We start from the raw sequence: 21,171 nt of genomic DNA, 5'->3' as shown, positions 1-21,171 counted from the left end.
TGTGTAGTGATATAGTTTTGTATTACTGATGATGTGTACTGATATTGTTTAGTATTAGTGATGTGTAGTGATATTGGTTTGTATTACTGATGGTGTGTAGTGATATTGTTTTTTTATTACTGATGTGTAGTTTTATTGTTTTGTATTACTGATGGTGTGTAGTGATATTGTTTTGTATTAGTGATGATGTGTAGTGATATTGTTTTGTATTACCGATGATGTGTAGTGATATTGTTTTGTATTACTGATGATGTGTAGTAATATTGTTTTGTATTACTGATGATGTGTAGTGATATTGTTTTGTATTACTGATGATGTGTAGTGATATTGTTTTGTATTACTGATGTGTAGTGATATTGTTTTGTATTACTGATGTGTAGTGATATTGTTTTGTATTACTGATGTGTAGTGATATTGTTTTGTATTACTGATGATGTGTAGTGATATTGTTTAGTATTAGTGATGTGTAGTGATATTGTTTTGTATTACTGATGGTGTGTAGTGATATTGTTTTGTATTACTGATGTGTAGTTTTATTGTTTTGTATTACCGATGGTGTGTAGTGATATTGTTTGTATTAGTGATGATGTGTAGTGATATTATTTTGTATTACCGATGATGTGTAGTGATATTGTTTTGTATTACTGATGTGTAGTGATATTGTTTTGTATTACTGATGTGTAGTGATATTGTTTAGTATTAGTGATGTGTAGTGATATTGTTTTGTATTACTGATGGTGTGTAGTGATATTGTTTTGTATTACTGATGTGTAGTTTTATTGTTTTGTATTACTGATGGTGTGTAGTGATATTGTTTTGTATTACTGATGTGTAGTGATATTGTTTTGTATTAGTGATGATGTGTAGTGATATTGTTTTGTATTACTGATGATGTGTAGTGATATTGTTTTGTATTACTGATGTGTAGTGATATTGTTTTGTATTACTGATGGTGTGTAGTGATATTGTTTTGTATTACTGATGTGTAGTGATATTGTTTTGTATTACTGATGATGTGTAGTGATATTGTTTTGTATTACTGATGTGTAGTGATATTGTTTTGTATTACCGATGATGTGTAGTGATATTGTTTTGTATTACTGATGGTGTGTAGTGATATTGTTTTGTATTACTGATGTGTAGTGATATTGTTTTGTATTAGTGATGATGTGTAGTGATATTGTTTTGTATTACTGATGATGTGTAGTGATATTGTTTTGTATTACCGATGATGTGTAGTGATATTGTTTAGTATTACTAATGGTGTGTAGTGTTATTATTTTGTATTACTGATGTGCAGTGATATTGTTTTGTATTATTGATGATGTGTAGTGATATTGTTTTGTATCACTGATGTGTAGTGATATTGTTTTGTATTACTGATTTGTAGTGATATTGTTTTGTATTACTGATGATGTGTAGTGATATTGTTTTGTATTAGTGATGATGTGTAGTGATATTGTTTTGTATTAGTGATGATGTGTAGTGATATTGTTTAGTATTAGTGATGTGTAGTGATATTGTTTTGTATTACTGATGGTGTGTAGTGATATTGTTTAGTATTAGTGATGTGTAGTGATATTGTTTTGTATTGCTGATGGTGTGTAGTGATATTGTTTTGTATTAGTGATGATGTGTAGTGATATTGTTTTGTATTACTGATGGTGTGTAGTGATATTGTTTTGTATTAGTGATGATGTGTAGTGATATTGTTTTGTATTACTTATGGTGTGTAGTGATATTGTTTTGTATTAGTGATGATGTGTAGTGATATTGTTTTGTATTACTGATGATGTGTACTGATATTGTTTTGTATTACTGATGTGTAGTTTTATTGTTTTGTATTACTGATGTGTAGTGATATTGTTTTGTATTACTGATGTGTAGTGATATTGTTTTGTATTAGTGATGTGTAGTGATATTGTTGTGTATTAGTGATGATGTGTAGTGATATTGTTTTGTATTACTGATGATGTGTAGTGATATTGTTTTGTATTAGTGATGATGTGTAGTGATATTGTTTTGTATTACTGATATGTAGTGATATTGTTTTGTATTACGGATGTGTAGTGATATTGTTTTGTATTACTGATGGTGTGTAGTGATATTGTTTTGTATTACTGATGATGTGTACTGATATTTGTTTTGTATTACTGATGATGTGTAGTGATATTGTTTTGTATTACTGATGGTGTGTAGTGATATTGTTTTTTTTATTACTGATGTGTAGTTTTATTGTTTTGTATTACTGATGGTGTGTAGTGATATTGTTTTGTATTAGTGATGATGTGTAGTGATATTGTTTTGTATTAGTGATGATGTGTAGTGATATTGTTTTGTATTACCGATGATGTGTAGTGATATTGTTTTGTATTAGTGATGATGTGTAGTGATATTGTTTTGTATTATTGATGGTGTGTAGTTATATTGTTTTGTGTTACTGATGATGTGTAGTGAGATTGTTTCGGCATTCCTGACCACAAATATTTGTAAATTTTGTATTGTATGAAGTTGATTCATCCCGACTTAAATATTTTCGGTGTTGATACATGTACCACCTCAGCAACTGAAAGAGGTGAAAAGTGATGACGAGGAATAAATCTTATAGAGAATACAAAATTAAGAGAAGGGCAAACACCAACCCTGTAAACACCAGGGGTGGGATCAAAAGCCTAGGAGGAGTAATATGAAAGGTGAAGATAACGAACAGTGATCAATCTCATAACTCCTATGAAGGTGAAGATAACGAACAGTGATCAATCTCATAACTCCTATACAGGTGAAGATAACGAACATTGATCAATCTTATAACTCCTATAAAGGTGAAGATAACGAACAGTGATCAATCTCATAATTCCTATAAAGGTGAAGATAACGAACAGTGATCAATCTCATAATTCCTATAAAGGTGAAGATAACGAACAGTGATTAATCTCATAATTCCTATAAAGGTGAAGATACCGAACAGTGATCAATCTCATAACTCCTATAAGCAATACAAAATAGAGATATACATGTAAATCGTCTTAGAATTTTAAAAAGATTAGGCATATAATTGTTTAATTGTTTTACTTTCGTTCGAAATTTTTTCTCCATAATGAAAGGCGAAGATAACGTAAAAATTGAGAAATTTTTATTGGGGGTGGGGTCTTCGAAAGCCATCTTTTTAAAAAAAAAAATCATTCTAAAAACATTTTTGGGAAATCAAATTGTAGAAATCAAAATATTGATCTTAATGAGTATTGATGAGTGGATTTCAACAGTTAAAACCAGAATTGCCTTGCTTTTGTTAACCCTCAGCCCGTACACTCCAGGTTCAAAAATAATCCCTACACTGCTTGCTTTCATTATATACATTAGCTGTACAACTTACACTCCCTGGGAGAAAATTGGGACTAATCAACCCCCCCCCCCCAGCTACATTTAAGACCGCCGAACATCAAGTGGCAAGAAATGAAATATACAGCATTCAAGATTTTCATTCGATACAGTCGTATTCAAAAGTCACATGATTATCATATACTCTACCACGGTTGTTTCACCGGCAGTGGTGACGTCTCCATATGAGTGAAATAATCTCGAGAGGGACGTTAAACAATATTCAATCAATCAATGCAGTGATCAAAGGAATGCCGCTGTCATTATTCTGCGATATACCCTCACACGTAATAACTGATTATGAAATAATTCACTCGTGCTGTATCTAAAGATCGAAGCGTTTCCTAGCAACGTATTTAAAATGAAAGCATACGTGAACATATTCGTCTTTTAAACCTTTTATTGTTTATGCGACAAATGTAATTACAAGGCCCGTATTCTGTACAGTTTTAAAACAATCTTCGTGATTCTTTCTTTATTTTCATTTTATTATTAATTGCTTTATTTTATTTATACAATATTTTTGTAATGGTAAACAAAGACAATTTGAATTGTAAAGGATTTAAAGAATAATCGTTTTGTTCATAACGATTTGAATTTACTTTCACATATTAAAGTGGCGTTACTAAATGGGGTAATTTAGTATAATCACTTAGAAATTTAGAATATAATCATTTTACATTCAAAAATCCATGTAAATGATATATAATCTGATTTTACGATATCATTAAGGAAGTTTGACACTCGTACACATTGATGTCTGAAGATGAGTGAAATGTACTATTTTCGAATGAAAATGGAAACTTAACTTTGAATAAAAGGTAAAATAATAAAGTTAATAAATCATATTTTACTTGTGGTCGGATTGGATAAAAACAAAACATCTTGGTTAATGACAGGTTCGTGAAATGCAAATGTGTTGTACGAAGCCCATTAACATTCTGCATTTTACCTAAAAATTTGCTTTATGTTTTTTTTTCCTGATTCTCTTTGTCTTATGATATTTTAAAAAAAAAAATCCAAACACAAAAAAGAACGATAAGGTATTACACTGACATACATAACTCGATCGAGTCGAACACCTTTTATGAAATCCAAACAATGAATCTAACAAGGTTTTACAATTATAGACAAAGAAACATGAAATTCAGAGTTACCAGATATTAATCAAACACCGTAGCATTTCACAAAGTACTGACGTCCCGGACAATTGTGTGATTGATGGCGTTGTCCACTAATATTTATGTCTTTTAATCGCAATCTGGATTATCAGATTTTGTGATTGTTTGTTACTGATAATTAATTATGATAAGTGATTGTGAGTTTTGTTACGTGCTCTTGTTTTCATGCTTTTAAGACTGTTTCAATGATTATTTGTGTATAGATTTGTCTGTATCAGCTGGCAGGTTCCGTGGAGGAGCAGTCCGTGTACTAACCAGATCACTTTCTTGAAATAAAGTACGTGTATTATTATTATCTTTATTATATTATCATTACATTGTATATAATCTTATATTTATGTAACTAGTGAAATATATGTGTATTACATTTTCAACAGTGAAATACTGAAATTTATACATAGAAAACAATATTGATATAACAAGTGTTATTTTCAAAGTGTTAAAATAAATAAATATAGGGGCTACTTGACGCAATATTCATCCGTGATACATAAGATTTCCTTTATTTTACGTGATATATAACTAATTTTTAATGTTTGTTATTTAAATACCCAAAATAAGATTGAATGATATATTTTGCATATTTCTTCAAAGGTATATTATGTACTATACATGTATTTCCTGTACAAAATTGTTTTAAACGTCAATACAGGAACATCTAAAAGTGCTTAAAGAGGTTCGCACCTGAGATTTGGAGTAATATCATTTGTTTGAGGAAGTATATTTTTGATTTCTACATTGAAAGAGAATCAGGAAATTAAAAAGAACAAGAGGTCCATGGGTCACATTGCTCACCTGAGTCACCTTGGCTCATATTTAAAGATTTTTCCTATATATTCGCATGTAAAACTTTGATCCCTATTGTGGCCCCAACCTACTCCCGGGGACCATGGTTTTTATAAACTTGAATCTGCACTATGTCAGGAAGCTTTGATGTAAACATAAACTTTTCTGGCCCAGTGATTTTTCAGAAGATTTTAAATGATTTTCCCTATATATTTGTATGTAAAATTTGAACCCCTACTTTAGCCCCGTCTTATCCCCCGAGGTCCAGGATATTTACAAACTTGAATCTGCACTATGTCAGGAAGCTTTCGTGCAAATGTAAACTTCTTTGGCCCAATGCTTTTTAAGGAGATAATTTTAAAATATTTTTCTTCTATTAATTAGTTATGTAACACTTTGATCCCCTATTGTGGCCCCATCCTTAGCCCCAGGAGTAATGAGTTTAATATACTTGAATCTGCACTATGTCAGAAAGCTTTCATGTTAATCTCAGCTATTCTGGCTCAGTGGTTCTTGAGAAGATGATTTTTAAAGATTTTCCCTATATCAGGATATGGGGCTCACGGCGGGTGTGACCGGTCAACAGGGGATGTTTACTCCTCCTAGGCACCTGATCCCACCTCTGGTGTGTCTAGGGGTCCGTGTTTGCCCAACTATCTATTTTGTATTGCTTGTAGGAGTTATGAGATTGATCACTGTTCGTTATCTTCACCTTGCATGTAAAACTTTGATCCACTATTGTGGCCCCATCCTAGCCCCAGGGGGACATGATTTTTTACAAACTTGAATCTGCACTATGTCAGAAAGCTTTCATGTAAATTTCCACTTTCCTGGCCCAGTAGTTTTTCAGAAGAAGATTTTTAAAGATTTTCCCTATATATGTGTATGTAAAACTTTGATCCCTTATTGTGGCCCCATCCTTCCCTCCGGGAACATGCTTTTAACAAACTTGAATCTGCACTATGTCCGGAAGCTTTCATGTAAATCTCAGTTTTTCTGGCTTAGTGGTTCTTGAGAAGATTTTTCCTATATATTTGTATATAAAATTTTGATCCCCTATTGTGGCCCCATCCTTCCCCCGGGGGCCATGAATTTAACACACTTGAATTTACAGTATGTCAGGAAGCTTTCATGTAAATTTCAGCTCTTCTGGCTAAGTGGATCTTGAGAAAAAGATTTTTAAATGACCACACTCTATTTTTGCATTTCTGTGATTATCTCCCCTTTGACGGGGGCATGGCCCTTCATTTGAACAAACGTGAAAGCCCTTCACCCAAGGATACCTTTTGCCGCATTTGGTTGAAATTGGCCCAGTGGTTCTGGAGAAGAAGTCGAAAATGTAGAAAGTTTAAAGACGACGGACAACAGGTGATCAGAAAAGCTCACTTGAGCTTTCAGCTCAGGTGAGCTAAAAACTGGAGTCGCAACTCTTGTTATTAACATACAGTGTTCTAAACATGACCTTTTTGTACTTGAAAGATTTATTTAATTAAACTTGTTTTGTATGTTGGTTTCAACACAACATGAGCAACACATATCAATAATTACATAAAATAGATATACAACCATACCTTCTAACAATACAGATTTTTTAAAAAGTTTAATATTAGTAATGAAAATGAATAATGACCATTTTGCACGTGATAATCGTAAAAATTCATGACATCAAATTTGACAGTTTAAGGAACATATTAGGAGTAATTTCTAAACTTTCACATAATTTTCATGGTCTTGTCTCAAAATTCAAAATGGGACGAAAAACGAGAGGGTTGGAGATAAAAAAAAAAAAAAATTAACTTATTGGCGAAAATGCTGAATTTCTATACAAAATTTCGGTAAATAAATTTAAACTTTTAAAAGAATCAGTGTTCTGTTTGGACAAATAAAATCAATAAATTACAACATTTAAACTAGTTCCAAGTCTGAACTATTTGTATAATAAATTATAAAACTGAAATACATGTATAAGAGTATAAAACTAAAAGATATATTGGATGAACCAGAAACTGTAATAATCATGCAGATTTTGAACTTTTTGATTATTATCCTTCCGCCACAAAATATAGTCTCTGTCCCCAAGGCAAGGGAAGCTGTTCTAGAACAAATGTTATCTTTAAATTTAGTAGATATATATAGAGAATTCCATCCAAATGTAAATAGGTTCACTTGGAGAAAACCTAATCCTATGAAACAAGCTCGCCTAGATTTCTCTCTTATATCTGCTTCCCTCCTAAAGAAGTTAAAAGCAGTGACATTATGACAAGCTATAGATCAGATCATTCTCCAGTGTATGTATCACTTAAATTAAATAATTTCAAACATGGGAAGGGACTATGGAAGTTTAATAACTCACTTTTAAAAGACATAGAGTATATTAAATGTTTTAATAATCATATTGATCAAATACAACAACAATACGCAGTTCCCGTGTATGAAAGAGAGTCAGTTTTAGACAATCCTGAAGCAGACATACAGTTTATAATTAATGATCAACTATTTTTAGAAACCTATTGATGGAAATCAGATCAAAAACAATTTCATATGCAAGTCACATCAAAAAGGAAAGATCAAAAAAAAAGAAAAGGATTTACAAGATCAACTAGAAGAATTGGAAAGGGATTTTGAACGAAATATTGAAACTATAAATGAAAAGAAAAAAGATCTTGAAAATATACGAAATCATAAGGTCAATGGTTGTATGGTACGTTCCCGGGCTAAGTGGATAAATGAAGGAGAAAAGCCATCTAATTGTTTTCTCAACCTAGAGAATCGCCATTTTTACAAATAAAATCATTCCAAAAGTAATAATTGTAGAAAATGATGTACAAAGAGAAATAATCAAACAAGAAGACATTCTGATGGAGGTGGAAATTTTTATAGAAACTTATATTCGAGTAATAGAAATATAAATGAAAAAGCAGATGGTAAAATATCTCATATATTAAAGGATTTTAGTGTTCCTAAACTATCTGATGGAGAGAAAAAATCAATAGAAGGCTATATTACTCACAAAGAAGCATCTATAGTCTTAAAGGATATGTCAAATAACAAAAGCCCAGGTAGTGATGGCTTCACAGCTGAATACTTTAAAATTTTCTGGGGAAAAATTGGGGTTTTTTTGTCGTGCGATCGTTAAATTATGGATTTGACCAAGGAGAATTATCATCAACACAAAAACAAGGAATTATAACTTGCATACCCAAAGAGGGAAAATCAAAATTCTCTCTAAACAACTGGAAACCAATTTCTCTTCTCAATGTTACATATAAAATTGGGTCAGGCTGTATTGCAAGAAGAATAAAAACTGTACTTAGTAAAATTATTAGTAATGATCAAACAGGTTTCATACCTGGAATGTACATAGGAGAAAACAGTAGATTAATATATGATCTAATGAATTATACAGAAACAAATTATATTCCCGGAGTGCTAGTTATGATATATTTTGAAACAGCCTTTGATTCTGTTTCTTGAAAATTTATAAAAGATACTTTGCAATACTTTAATTTTGGACCTTCTTTCTGTAGTTGGATTACAACATTTCACTATAATGCGGTTTCATGTGTGACACAAGCGGGCTTTTTATCGAATTTCTTTAAACTAGGACGTGGCTGTGGGCAAGGGGACCCACTATCACCTTACATATTCTTATTATGCGCTGAAATTTTGGCTATAAAAATTAAAAATAACAGAAGTATAAAGGGAATTCTAATCAATAACACAGAATATCTAATGTCACAGTACGCAGATGACACTTTGAAAGAACTTGATGAATTTTATAAATTATCTGGTCTCAAAATAAACCGAGATAAAACGCAGATTGTATGGATAGGAAGTAAAAAATTATTCAGATGAAAGATTATGTTCTGATATGAATTTCAAATGGACAACTCGATTTAAACTACTAGGAATCCATGATGTGGATTTAAATAAAATTTTGAAATTCGACTATGACAAACAACTTGTGAAGATTAAGTTAATTATTGACCAGTGGAGTAAACGAAAGTTGACTCCAATTGGGAAAATAACTCTAGTGAAATCACTCCTAATTTCACAACTAAATCATTTATTTATTGCCTTACCAAACCCAAAGAATGCTTTCATAAAAGAACTTAATACTATTTTATTTGAATTTGTCTGGAATTCAAAATCTGATAAAATTAAAAGAAAAGTTGCCACACAAAAGTATGCATATGGGGACTAAAAATGGTTGATCTAGATTGTTATATCAAAGGACTAAAGTCGACTTGGATAAGGAGATTGGTTATGGAGGACAACTCAAAATGGAAAAGTCTCCTTAAAAATATTGTAAACTTGGACAAATTAATAAATACATTTTCAGACTATATCTTAAAGATAGTTGAAAATGTAAAAAAAAAAAAAAAAAAAAAAGACTTCTGGAAAGATGTCATGGTGGCTTTTAGGGAAATTCAAGAAGAAGTCATTAAATCTTGGGAGGACTATATGAGCCAACCTTTATGGAATAATCATAAGTTCAAGATAGAAAGTCAGTCCATCTTCTATAAAACATGGTATGACAAAGGAATAAAAAATGTACATGATATACTTGAAGAAAAAGGAGAAATTTTAAATTTTAAAATATTTAAAGACAGATTTAACCTACAAATGAATTTTTTAACATATATGGGTATAACACAAGTAGTAGCCAAAGATATGAAAAAGTATAACTTTACAAGTAAAGCATCTGTGCAAAAACCCCTTATCCCCTTGAATATCAAACTAATTGGTCGAAACCTATGTATGATACTCTCAATAAATCAGATGCTATACCCACAGGAAAAAAGAAATGGAGTAGATATTTCATTACCTCTGATAACCAATGGAAGGCAATCTTTTACCTTCCATTCTTGACTACATTGGATTCCAAATTATTATGGTAGAGTTAACCACCACATTTTAACTACTAATAGCTATATGTACAAATTAGGTAGAGTAGATTCTAAAATATGCACCTTTTGTGAGAGGGAAGACGAAACAATTTACCATTTACTTTGGGATTGTCCAAAAGTACAATTATTATCAGAATTTATCAGATATTGCAATTCAAAGGAGATTGAAATAGAATTTGATGTCAAAACTATTATATTTGGTGATACAAAACAAAAACATTTCAGGTCATACAATGCATTACTTATAATAATCAATATATATATATATATGTGTGTGTGTGTGTGTGTGTGTGTGTGTGTGTGTGTGTGTGTGTGTGTGAATAGATGCCAAAAAATCAGCTAACAGTTAAAGCCCTTATAAATGATTGGAAACAATTGTATCAAATCAACCAGGATAGTTATAAGGAAAGAAGGGACTGGGGAAAATGGTCTCCATTAGTCAACCGACTCCCTCTTCTCTCTCTCTCTCTCTCATAAAAAGAAAATGAACATTATAATATATGTATGTACGCTTAAATATATTCATATTCTTTCGTATCTACTTTTGTGCAAATGTATGTCGACTGAGTGAAATAATATATATATATATATATATATATATATATATATATATATATATATATATATATATAGTCTCTGCCAAACTCTTTAAAATTTTAATTCACACACACATTTTTTCAACTTGATAGAGTTCATTAATAGATGTGTAATATGTTTGCACCAATGGGATCAGTATTGAACCAGTAAACGCTTAGTTGTAACAATGGGATCAGTATTGAACCAGTAAACACTTAGTTGTAACAATGGGATCAGTATTGAACCAGTAAACACTTAGTTGTAACAATGGGATCAGTATTGAACCAGTAAACACTTAGTTGTAACAATGGGATCAGTACTGAACCAGTAAACACTTAGTTGTAACATTTGTGCTCAAAAGCTCAGGAGCTAACTTCCAAAGAAAATAGAATAAACAGAAAATTCAATATGTTTGTTGTTGGATATGGAATTTATTTCACTTGAAAATATACATTTAAAATTCGTGTCTCACTCGTGAAATAATTTCTATAACCAACAAAAGCTTTAAATACTCTCTATAGACGTTTCATTCTTATTTACATGTATTTCTTTGTTTTATGTCCTTTCGAGATTTCTTCACTCATATATTCACGTAGTTATCTCATTTCAATACATTTACAATGCTACTGATATCCGGAAAAAAATGTAATTTGATAACAGTACTCACAAATAATTTTCATATTCACAATTTTCCCAAAGAATGTAAAAAAAAAAAATACATTTCTGGTAACTCGCAGCTTGTATTTTGCTGTATATTACATATGAAAGAATAAGAAAGAACCCCAGTGTGTGAATTTGTTATTTATTAAACTAACAAATGACCAGACCAATATTTCCGTAGAATATATTTGATGTAATTTCATCGCTATCACTTCAATCTAACTGAAATTTGATAATGAATATCCTTTCAGCTCGTATTCAGAAGCAGATCATTGTAAATAAATAAGAGTTATTATGCTAAATGATATCATTTGATGCTGAAGGCATCAGTCAAATGCTAAATACTTTACTTTTCTAAAACCTTAAAACAAAACCTTATTTTCACAAACCACCTACAGGAGTACATAATCTCCGATAAACGTCATTCACCTAATTCGTAAATCGTACTTTTACATGGCAAGTTTTTTTTTAACTTTCGGTTTTAGTTTCAAACTTATTCGCATACCACATTTAGTGATATATGAGGCACGAAGCATATTTTATCATAATCATTGTTTAATTACAAAACGTGTCCATCTACTGAGGCTAATTTCATTGGTTCACGTATTAGTGCATGTAAATCCTGTCTAATTTGTAGAAATATCATTTTCGTGTAGTTTAGCGCGATTTTTTTGAAGCTATATGTGAAAAATGTATTCTTTACTTTGGTATATTTTTTAAAGACAAATAGTACTTTACATCATATTTCGACAGATTCGTATATACATGTTATATCAAATCAAATTCTTAAACCGACACATAGCTCCTCAAAATTGAATTATGAAAACGTTGATAGGTTTTCATCCTCGTGTTTTCCGATACATGTTACTGATAACATCATCCTCTTCAACACATCTCTATTGTCTCCTGACGTAGCAGACTGTTTAAAGAAAATAAAAAAAGCGGTGTAAAGAAATACGTATCCGGTGTGACAAACTTAAACCCGGGGGGGGGGGGGGAGGGAGGGAGGGGCTGGCTGGCTGGCTTTTAAAATTAAAAACTTTTGATTGAACATTAAATAAGAGTATCCGATGAAGTAAAACAACCTCGGAATATCTGAAAATTTCAAATCACATAGGAATGTGTGCAGGTTGAACTCCGTAAACCAATAGCCTTTTTAAAAAACTAAATCCTGAAAGCAAAAAAGATATTTGCTGACGTTTGGAAGGAACGAGATTATTCACTTAATAACAAGTTTAATTAGGTCGCCAATCACATTCAGAACTCAGGGCTGCAATACGGATCACTTACTCTGTGGTTTTACGTTTGAATGCAATCATCTTATAAATAATGCTTAATTACATAACTTTGCAAAAAACAAATAAGTCATAAATGCTTTGTGTGCTGTCTCGATACCAGTACGCTGCATTCTGCATATTGTAATGTAAAAATCCCCTTTCTTTTCCTGCGTTGAAATCTGCAAGTTATCAATGCATTCTCTGTTTTCAAAAATCAAATGTAAATTATGTTGTTTCAGGTGTTGATCTCTCCAACAATCGGGACCAGTGAATTGTGTTTTCTGTGTTTGTTTTCTTTTTATTAATCTTGAAGTTCGTCGCCTCCTATATAAAACCGTGTAATTAGTTAAATGTAAGATCATGAATTCCGCTCTGTGCTGCAATTCAAGTAACTATGAGAATGAAACAGTGATTATCGCTAACATTGATTATATGAATGAACAGCGAACATTGCTAAAATTAATTATAAGAATGCAGAGCGAATATCGCTAACATTGATTTTAAGAATGAAGAACGAATATCGCTAACATTCATTATGAGAATGAAGAGCGAATATCGCTAACATTCATTATAAGAATGAACAGCGAATATCGCTAACATTCATTATAAGAATGAACAGCGAGTATCGCTAACGTTAATCATAAGATTAAACAGCGAATATCGCTAACATTAATTATAAGAATGAACAGCGAATATCACTAACATTAATTATAAGAATGAACAGCGAATATCGCTAACATTAATTATAAGAATGAACAGCGAATATCGCTAACATTAATTATAAGAATGAACAGCGAATATCACTAATATTGATTATAAGAATGAACAGCGAATATCGCTAACATTAATTATAAGAATGAACAGCGAATATCGCTAACATTAATTATAAGAATGAACAGCGAATATCGATCACCCCATCATATCAGCATCAGTAGTACTATCCTGTTTTGATGGTATAGCAAGGGTGGCGTTATAAAGAGGTTCACCATTTTAGTTTGTCAATTTATAAGTAATGATGTTCATAAATCAATTATTGTCCTTTAATTGTGTTTAAATCACAATATATAGAGACATTTAATTCTGGAATCGTTTTGCTTTATTTCTTAACATTTTCTCATATAGTGGGATGTTCTGCATTTGTAAAACACATAAATATCACTGAAGTGTCTTAGCTGATTTGTTTCTGCATAATGCACTTTAGAGTGTATGCACTTTATGCCGCGAATTTTTAACACATATATAACGTCACCCTATTATTCATTTAGATTTAATCGTAACTGGAATTCTTTTTCCAAAATACTTGTCAGAATTATTGAATTCACACACCGACTACAGTAGCTGTAATACTGTAGCCCTATCCGATTTTTTTTTATTCTGACGTCTCGTAATATAGTGCAAAATAATTTTATGAATAACCGATAATAAGCTCCGTGTATTAGTCCCAACTGTTGTTTACACCAAAAGGAGTACCAACTTTGTGCTTGAGCATGTCTAATAAAGGTGTTTTTCATTAAACATCATGTACAACATGCAAAATTCTTCGTCTGCTCCGCCATGATTTCGTAGGTGGATCTACTGAAAAATCTAAACATTGACAATCTGCGCGAAAATGTAGTTACTCGAGCCAATCCAACAAAGAAAGGAAAATCATAGGGTTGCAGAAAGAATTTACACTCTGCCGTTCGTTTAACTTGATATTAAGGTAGTACTCTACATCGTCATAATGGCTGACTTCCTTTAAAAACATGGATGACAAAATCGATATCAGCAATATTTGACTTTTCCTTTTCCATTTAAATACCTAGCCGAGTAGCTCAGTAGGTTAGAATACCGACTGCAAAAAGAGAAAAAAAAAAAAAAAAAGAATACCGACTGCTGAACTGTAGGTCGCAGGTTCGAGTCCAGCAGGGGTTTTAAATTTTTTTCAGATTACCTTCTACTAAAACTGTATTTTTTGACAAAATAAAGTAAATTTGAAAATTTTCAAATTCAAAATATTTTTGTACATATCCTTCACTTTTCATCTACATCAAATTTCTCTGGTGTAGCATACCTCCTTAAATCTAAACCTTTTCAATACCGACGAAATAGCTTTCTACCCTACCTTATATGGCATATATATATGCAAATAACGAGACAATTGGAAGTTGAAACTTTCAGTACATCAAACATGGCGCACAAATATGAATCGATAAATTGGAATATATCGAAATTGTTGAAAACGGTAGAATAGAGCCTCACAAATCGTAAGTTGCAGGTTGTAAATTTATATATTGACTAAGAAACATAGAATATTAATTTATTTATGTAAAGAAAGTCCGTAAATGTTAAGAATGATCGAAAATGTTGCGGGAGTGAATCACTCTCGCATTTACACCACTACGGAGATCCTAAGTAGGTGTAGCCCCCCTCCCTACCACCACCCCCCAAAAAAAATCGGAGGGGGCTACATATTATTGCAGCTAAGTCTACAGCTACACAATCTTACCTGCAATTCAATATACAGTCGATTCTCTGCAAGTACAATAGCCCGTTGAATTATGATTTATTGATGCCATAATATCTCTCTGTTCTTTTTCCGTACCAGATGTAAAAGAGCGACACGGTTTCTCGTTCCGACAAACTCGTTTTTCGATAGAATGAACTAGTGTTTTGTTCAAACAAATGATTTCAAGTAGTTCATGGTATAATATAGAGCCGTTTGGTGCAATCAGATAGTGAAAGGAGGCAGTGACACCTACTCTCCAACTTATGAACCCTGACCCTTGATGAAAAACTGTCGCTGTAAAGACTAAAGACTCGACTGAGGAAATTACCATGGTAGAAGTATGTTTGAAATAAAGGGTGTTATTTGCTTCAGATTGTAAATGTGTTGTTGTTTGATTGATTGTTTTGCTGTTTTCCGCCACACTCAACAATTTTTAAGTTACCTAGTAGCGCCCAGTTTTTATTGATGGAAGTAAGGGATACAAGACGAAGATGGTTTATTATGTCAGATACGGGACTGGCACGAGCCGCGTTGCGGCGAGTGATCAGTTCCGTATATGACATAATAGACCATCGGAGTCTTGTATCTTACTTAAAACATTGTTCTATCAAAAACAGTATTTCTCATAATATTGGCCTGCTCTTAATAATACTGGACTATGTTCAGTACAGTATGAAAAATTAAAAATAAAGTACTGTCAAGATAAAGAACTGACGTCACAACAATGTTTTAAGAGACGAGAGAACCCAGATACAATGTACCTGGGAAGAGACCACCGGCCTTCCGAAAGTAATACAGGGAAACTTTCTCACTTACCGGCGCGAGCGGGATTCGAATCCGTGCCGAGCAGAGGCCGTGTGATTTAGAGCGCGATGCTTTAATCACTCGGCCATGTAAATTTATGGTAGTAAATCACAAATATATGGCCTTAAAAGCATTAACGGGACCCTGTCTATAATTTTTCGTTGTTTCTGTCCGGCGTCCGTCTGTCTGTAAACTTTTCACATTTTCATCTTCTTCTCATGAACCGCTGGGCCAATTTCAACCAAACATGGCCAAAAGCATCCTTGGGTGAAGAGCTTTCAAGTTTGTTCAAATGAAGGGCCATGTCCCTTTCAAAGGGGAGATAATCACAAAAATGCAAAAATAGGGTGGGGTCATTTAAAAATCTTCTTCTCAAATACCACTGGGCCAAAAGAGCTGAAATTTACCTGAAAGCTTCCTGACATAATGCACATTGAAGTTTGTTCAAATCCCGGGCCCCTGGGGTTGGATGGGGCCACAATAGGGGATCAAAGTTTTACATACAAATATATAGGAAAAATCTTCTTCTCAAGAACCACTGAGCCAGAAAAGCTGATTTTAACATGAAAACTTTCTGACATAGTGCAGATTCAAGTTTGTTCAAATCATGGCCCCCGGGGGTAGGATGGGACCACAAGGGGGATCAAAGTTTTACATACAAATATATAGTTAAAATCTTTTTCTCAATAACCACTGAGTCAGAAAAGCTGATATTTACAAGAAAAGTTTCTTACATAGTGCAGATTCAAGTTTGTTCAAATCATGGCCCCCGGGGGGGTAGGATGTGGCCACAAGTGGGGGGGGGGTCAAAGTTTTACATACAAATATAGGAAAAAGCTTTAAAAATCTTCTTCTCATTGGGCCAAAGAAGTTGACATTTACATGAAAGCTTTCTGACATAGTGTAGATTCAAGTTTGCAAAGGGTAGTTTGGGCCATAATAGGGACTAAGGTTTTACATGCAAATATATATGGAAAGTCTTCAGATATGGGCCAAGGTGACTCAGGTGAGCGATGTGGCCCATGGGCCTCTTGTTTTTAATTAGCACTTGGAATGAACTTTCAAATGTTGGCGGTCATTTCTATAAAATCAAAATAGCTAATTTATAAAATTATTATAGCTAATTAGTGAGAGGGTCAGAAGTTAGTATTGATGTCAATGGAGAATGAGTTGGTACTCTTTTCCTAGATGACTCTGCGCCGTGGCCTTTACACATTAGACGATCGATTCCAATACCGGCTATTTCTTGATGCAGAGTGTATTTTGCAGGAGTTCATATCTTTAGTTATTTTTATTTATCTCCCTCGCTGCTTTTTTCCAAAATCTTTGTCCCGAATAAGTCCATATCGTGCTCGTTTATAAAACTCACGTGGATATATTTATATCTTTTTCAAATATTTTGTGAAACAAAGTTAATACGCTAAACGAAATTATATCCATACCGGTCGCGATTCTCCAATGGTATAGAGCGTTCGTTTCGTAACCTGGAGTCCCGTGTGGATCCGGGTTAGAATAGGTCCTCAGAACCCCTTACTTGTTATAAAAGGCGACTAAATGGGGCGGTCCTTCGGATGAGACCACAAAAAACGAGGTCCTACGTCACAGCATCCCGTGGGGATCCGGGTTAGATTAAATCTTCAGTACCCCCTTGCTTGTCGTAAGAGGCGACTAAATGAGGCGGTCCTTCGGATGAGACCGCAAAAACCTAGGTCCTGTGTCACAGCAGGTGTGGCACGATAAAGATCCCTCCCTGCTCAATGGCTGTACGCGCCGATCATAGGCCTCAATTTTGTAGCCCTTCACCGGCAGTGGTGACGTCTCCATATGAGTGAAATATTTTCGAGAGGGACGTTAAACAATACAATTAATCAACATATTTCACTGCAGGTGTGGCACGATAAAGACCCCTCCCTGCTCAATGGCCATAAGCGTCGAGCATAGGCCTAATTTTACAGCCCTTCACCGGCAATGGTGACGTCTCCATATGAGTGACATATTCTCGAGAGAGAGAGAGAGAGAGAGAGAGAGAGAGAGAGAGAGAGAGAGAGAGACGTTCAACAATACAATCAATCAATCGTAACCTGGAGGTCATGAGTTCCGAGTCATGGCCGTGTCAAACTTAAGACGTCCGTACATAGGTAGTGATTGCTCCTCCGCCAAACGCTTTGTTTTCGAATAGGGTTAGAGGTGTGACTGAATTTTGCGTGCTTGGTAACAAAACGATGATATGGGATACATGGTTTTGAATAATATTTTCCTGGTTATTCTTACGTTTTCTGTATGAAATTGGTATTTACTCTGTAATATATATTCTGACTTCGTATTACCATATCATGAAAGGCAGTTTTAATTTCGCGAATATATACCTCCGCGAAATATGACTGTGTACTGAACTGTGAATGCAAATACAGTTTGTACGTTTCTTCTTGTAATGCAATGCAAACTTTCCCTGGAAGTCCTTATCGCCGTGACAGAGGACAACACAATTCAGTGAGAGTTATACCGGTTGATATACGATGTTGTGTATCAAATAATTGTTGTCGTTTACATCAAATGTTATATCGGACAGTTAATTTTATTGAAAAATCATACATTTATGATAACATAGTAGACTAAAATATATATATCTGGACAACATGCCCTTAAAGTATTTCGCAATATTCATTATAAATATGATTTTATCAAGTTAGTATATAAGATACTTGCTAGACCATAGGCGTAGCTTGGGTTCGAATATTACCGAGGCAGGGGGTCTGGGGGGCGCAGCTATCGACATTTTAACAACGTAAAAGGTGTTGTTTTTTTTACCGAGGCAGCTGCCTCGGTTGCCTCAATGGAAGTTACGCCACTGTAGACATTGTATACACTGAATACGTATCATCAGAAAATCTAACCCAATGATGTCCCTATCTGTTAATGCAATGCGCATTGATGCAGGATTTACCTCACAATGTAGAAGAATGCTACTTACCAAATATTAACAAACTACAAGAACTTCTACCTTGCTCAATCAGAGATGATCAGGAGTTTTACAACTATTCGTGTACAGCTTCACTTGTAGACTTGATATACATGTACACAAACGTAGTATCTAGATCGTAGGCACCTGATTGTATCTCTGGTGTGTTCAGGGGTCCGTGATTGCCCTACTCTTATTTAAGTATTTTAATGGAATTTATGTAATTGATCACTGTTCGTTACATGTAGTTTGTTCATATACGTACATGTATGTATTCTTAGCGCTGTTCAATAAGTGCATATTTGTGTAAACGTGTAATGACACCGACCATCCTTGTAGTCTTATCAATAATCCACGCAGTGTATATATATAGATATTGTCAGGTGAGAAGACGCGTATTGGATTTAATATTGAACACGCAATAAGTACAGTGATGCATCTTGTTCTGCTACTGGGCGTTATTCTACCATCAACGGTACGTATCTTGTTCTACAAGTGAGCATGCGCTGGAGTGAAACTTCCCCACTGGGGCAATGTCATCTAGTGGTAAATTTCAGATGGAGATCTCTTAATCTAGAGTCAGATTTACGGGGTAGCACCGGTTCATAGGTACAGTGGTTGATCTAGAGGTAGGTTGTAACCCCCCCCCCCCCCCAACCCCCACCTCTTCAAGCCTTCTTGGGGGTGGAAAAAATACAAACTTTGAAAGTTTTCTGGATCCACCACTGAATTTTGAATAATTTTCATGAATAACGAAATTCTATTGACTTTTACTTTATAAATCAGGTCTTTATTTTATACAGTTTTATCATCCATCTATATGTATTTTATTCATCTTTTCACAATTCATAATGATATTTATATTTGTAGTTTGCAACTAAGTGCTTCACGGACGCAGAATGTGGTGCGGGTGAATGCTGCTTTCGACATGAAGGTCCACTCATTGTGAGCAGACGGCGGCAACTGGACAGTCTGATAGCTCCCCATCATGGTGAGGCTATTCTATGGACAGTCTGATAGCTCCCCATCATGGTGAGGCTATTCTATGGACAGTCTGATAGCTCCCCATTATGGTGAGGCTATTCTATGGACAGTCTGATAGCTCCCCATCATGGTGAGGCTATTCTATGGACAGTCTGATAGCTCCCCATCATGGTGAGGCTATTCTATGGACAGTCTGATAGCTCCCCATCATGGTGAAGCTATTCTATGCATTTTGCCCAACTCTCTACTTTGTATTGTTTATAGGAGTTATGAGATTGATCGCTGTCCGTTATCTTCACCTTTCATCTACATATTATTATTAACATTGACGAGTTAAATCTACATTATACACCCCCCTGGATGTCTCCAAATTACAATATTCTTTTTAAATAAGACATTTACATGATAAATTGATGTTATGCCCCCGTAATCGGAGGTTTTTGGTCCGTCCACAAAAACTTTAACCTTGGCTATAACTTTCGAATGAAGGTGGTAGAGCTTTCATATTTCACATGTGTGTTTCGTGTAACAATACTTTTTGTTTGGTATCAAGTTTTAAATCTTGTGACCTTAATGTGTGGGTATATTTGGAAAAAAAAACTTAACCTTGACCATTACCTTTGCTGTCATATGGGGCATCAGTGTTTCATAAACACATTTTGTTTGTTCTAGGTGTTTGTGAGAAATTCCAACTTGAGGGAGAACGCTGCAGTGTGTTTGACAAAGTAAACGGTCATTGTAGCTGTGACAGGGGTCTGCACTGTGCCTATGTCGCTGATTCGTCAACTGTTCCCACTATATTATTGCCACACAAACGCTCCGTCATCGTACCGCCTTATCCAGGGGCATACAGATGTACACCCATTGTTTAATATGATTACATATCTGCTTTATTTATTAAACAGTAAAAGAACACGTATTTAAAGATTCATGGGACAAAACAGTAATTTTATTCGATAAATGATTGAATTGTTCTCTCAGACTGAAAAAACACCAGTTTACAACTGACGTTATGATAGACTTTTTGACGTATTTTATTTCTTTACGTACCATTACGGAAGGTTTACCTATGCTATATCAAGACATCAACAGGTGCTACAAATATTGAACTATGCATGGCGCTCAATGCCGTAGCAGTGAAGGTCCTTTACATCGTGCTAAGGCTTAC

General features: G+C 33.8%; 1 protein-coding gene across 1 annotated transcript; it reads left to right on the top strand.

Annotated features, from left to right (window-relative positions):
* Window positions 1-19,352: 19,352 nt before the first annotated feature.
* On the top strand, window positions 19,353-20,918 carry LOC125670380 (uncharacterized). The gene is made up of 3 exons (XM_048905502.2): window positions 19,353-19,494; window positions 19,890-20,010; window positions 20,676-20,918. Exons 1-3 carry the CDS (start codon window positions 19,453-19,455, stop codon window positions 20,873-20,875), a joined length of 363 nt encoding a protein of 120 aa, XP_048761459.1. The 5' UTR covers window positions 19,353-19,452; the 3' UTR covers window positions 20,876-20,918.
* The last annotated feature ends 253 nt before the right edge of the window (window positions 20,919-21,171 follow it).

This window comes from Ostrea edulis, chromosome 4, assembly GCF_947568905.1.
Source record: "Ostrea edulis chromosome 4, xbOstEdul1.1, whole genome shotgun sequence".
Taxonomy (NCBI): Eukaryota; Metazoa; Mollusca; class Bivalvia; order Ostreida; family Ostreidae; genus Ostrea; species Ostrea edulis.
This window is presented reverse-complemented; position numbering and strand designations above follow the sequence as displayed.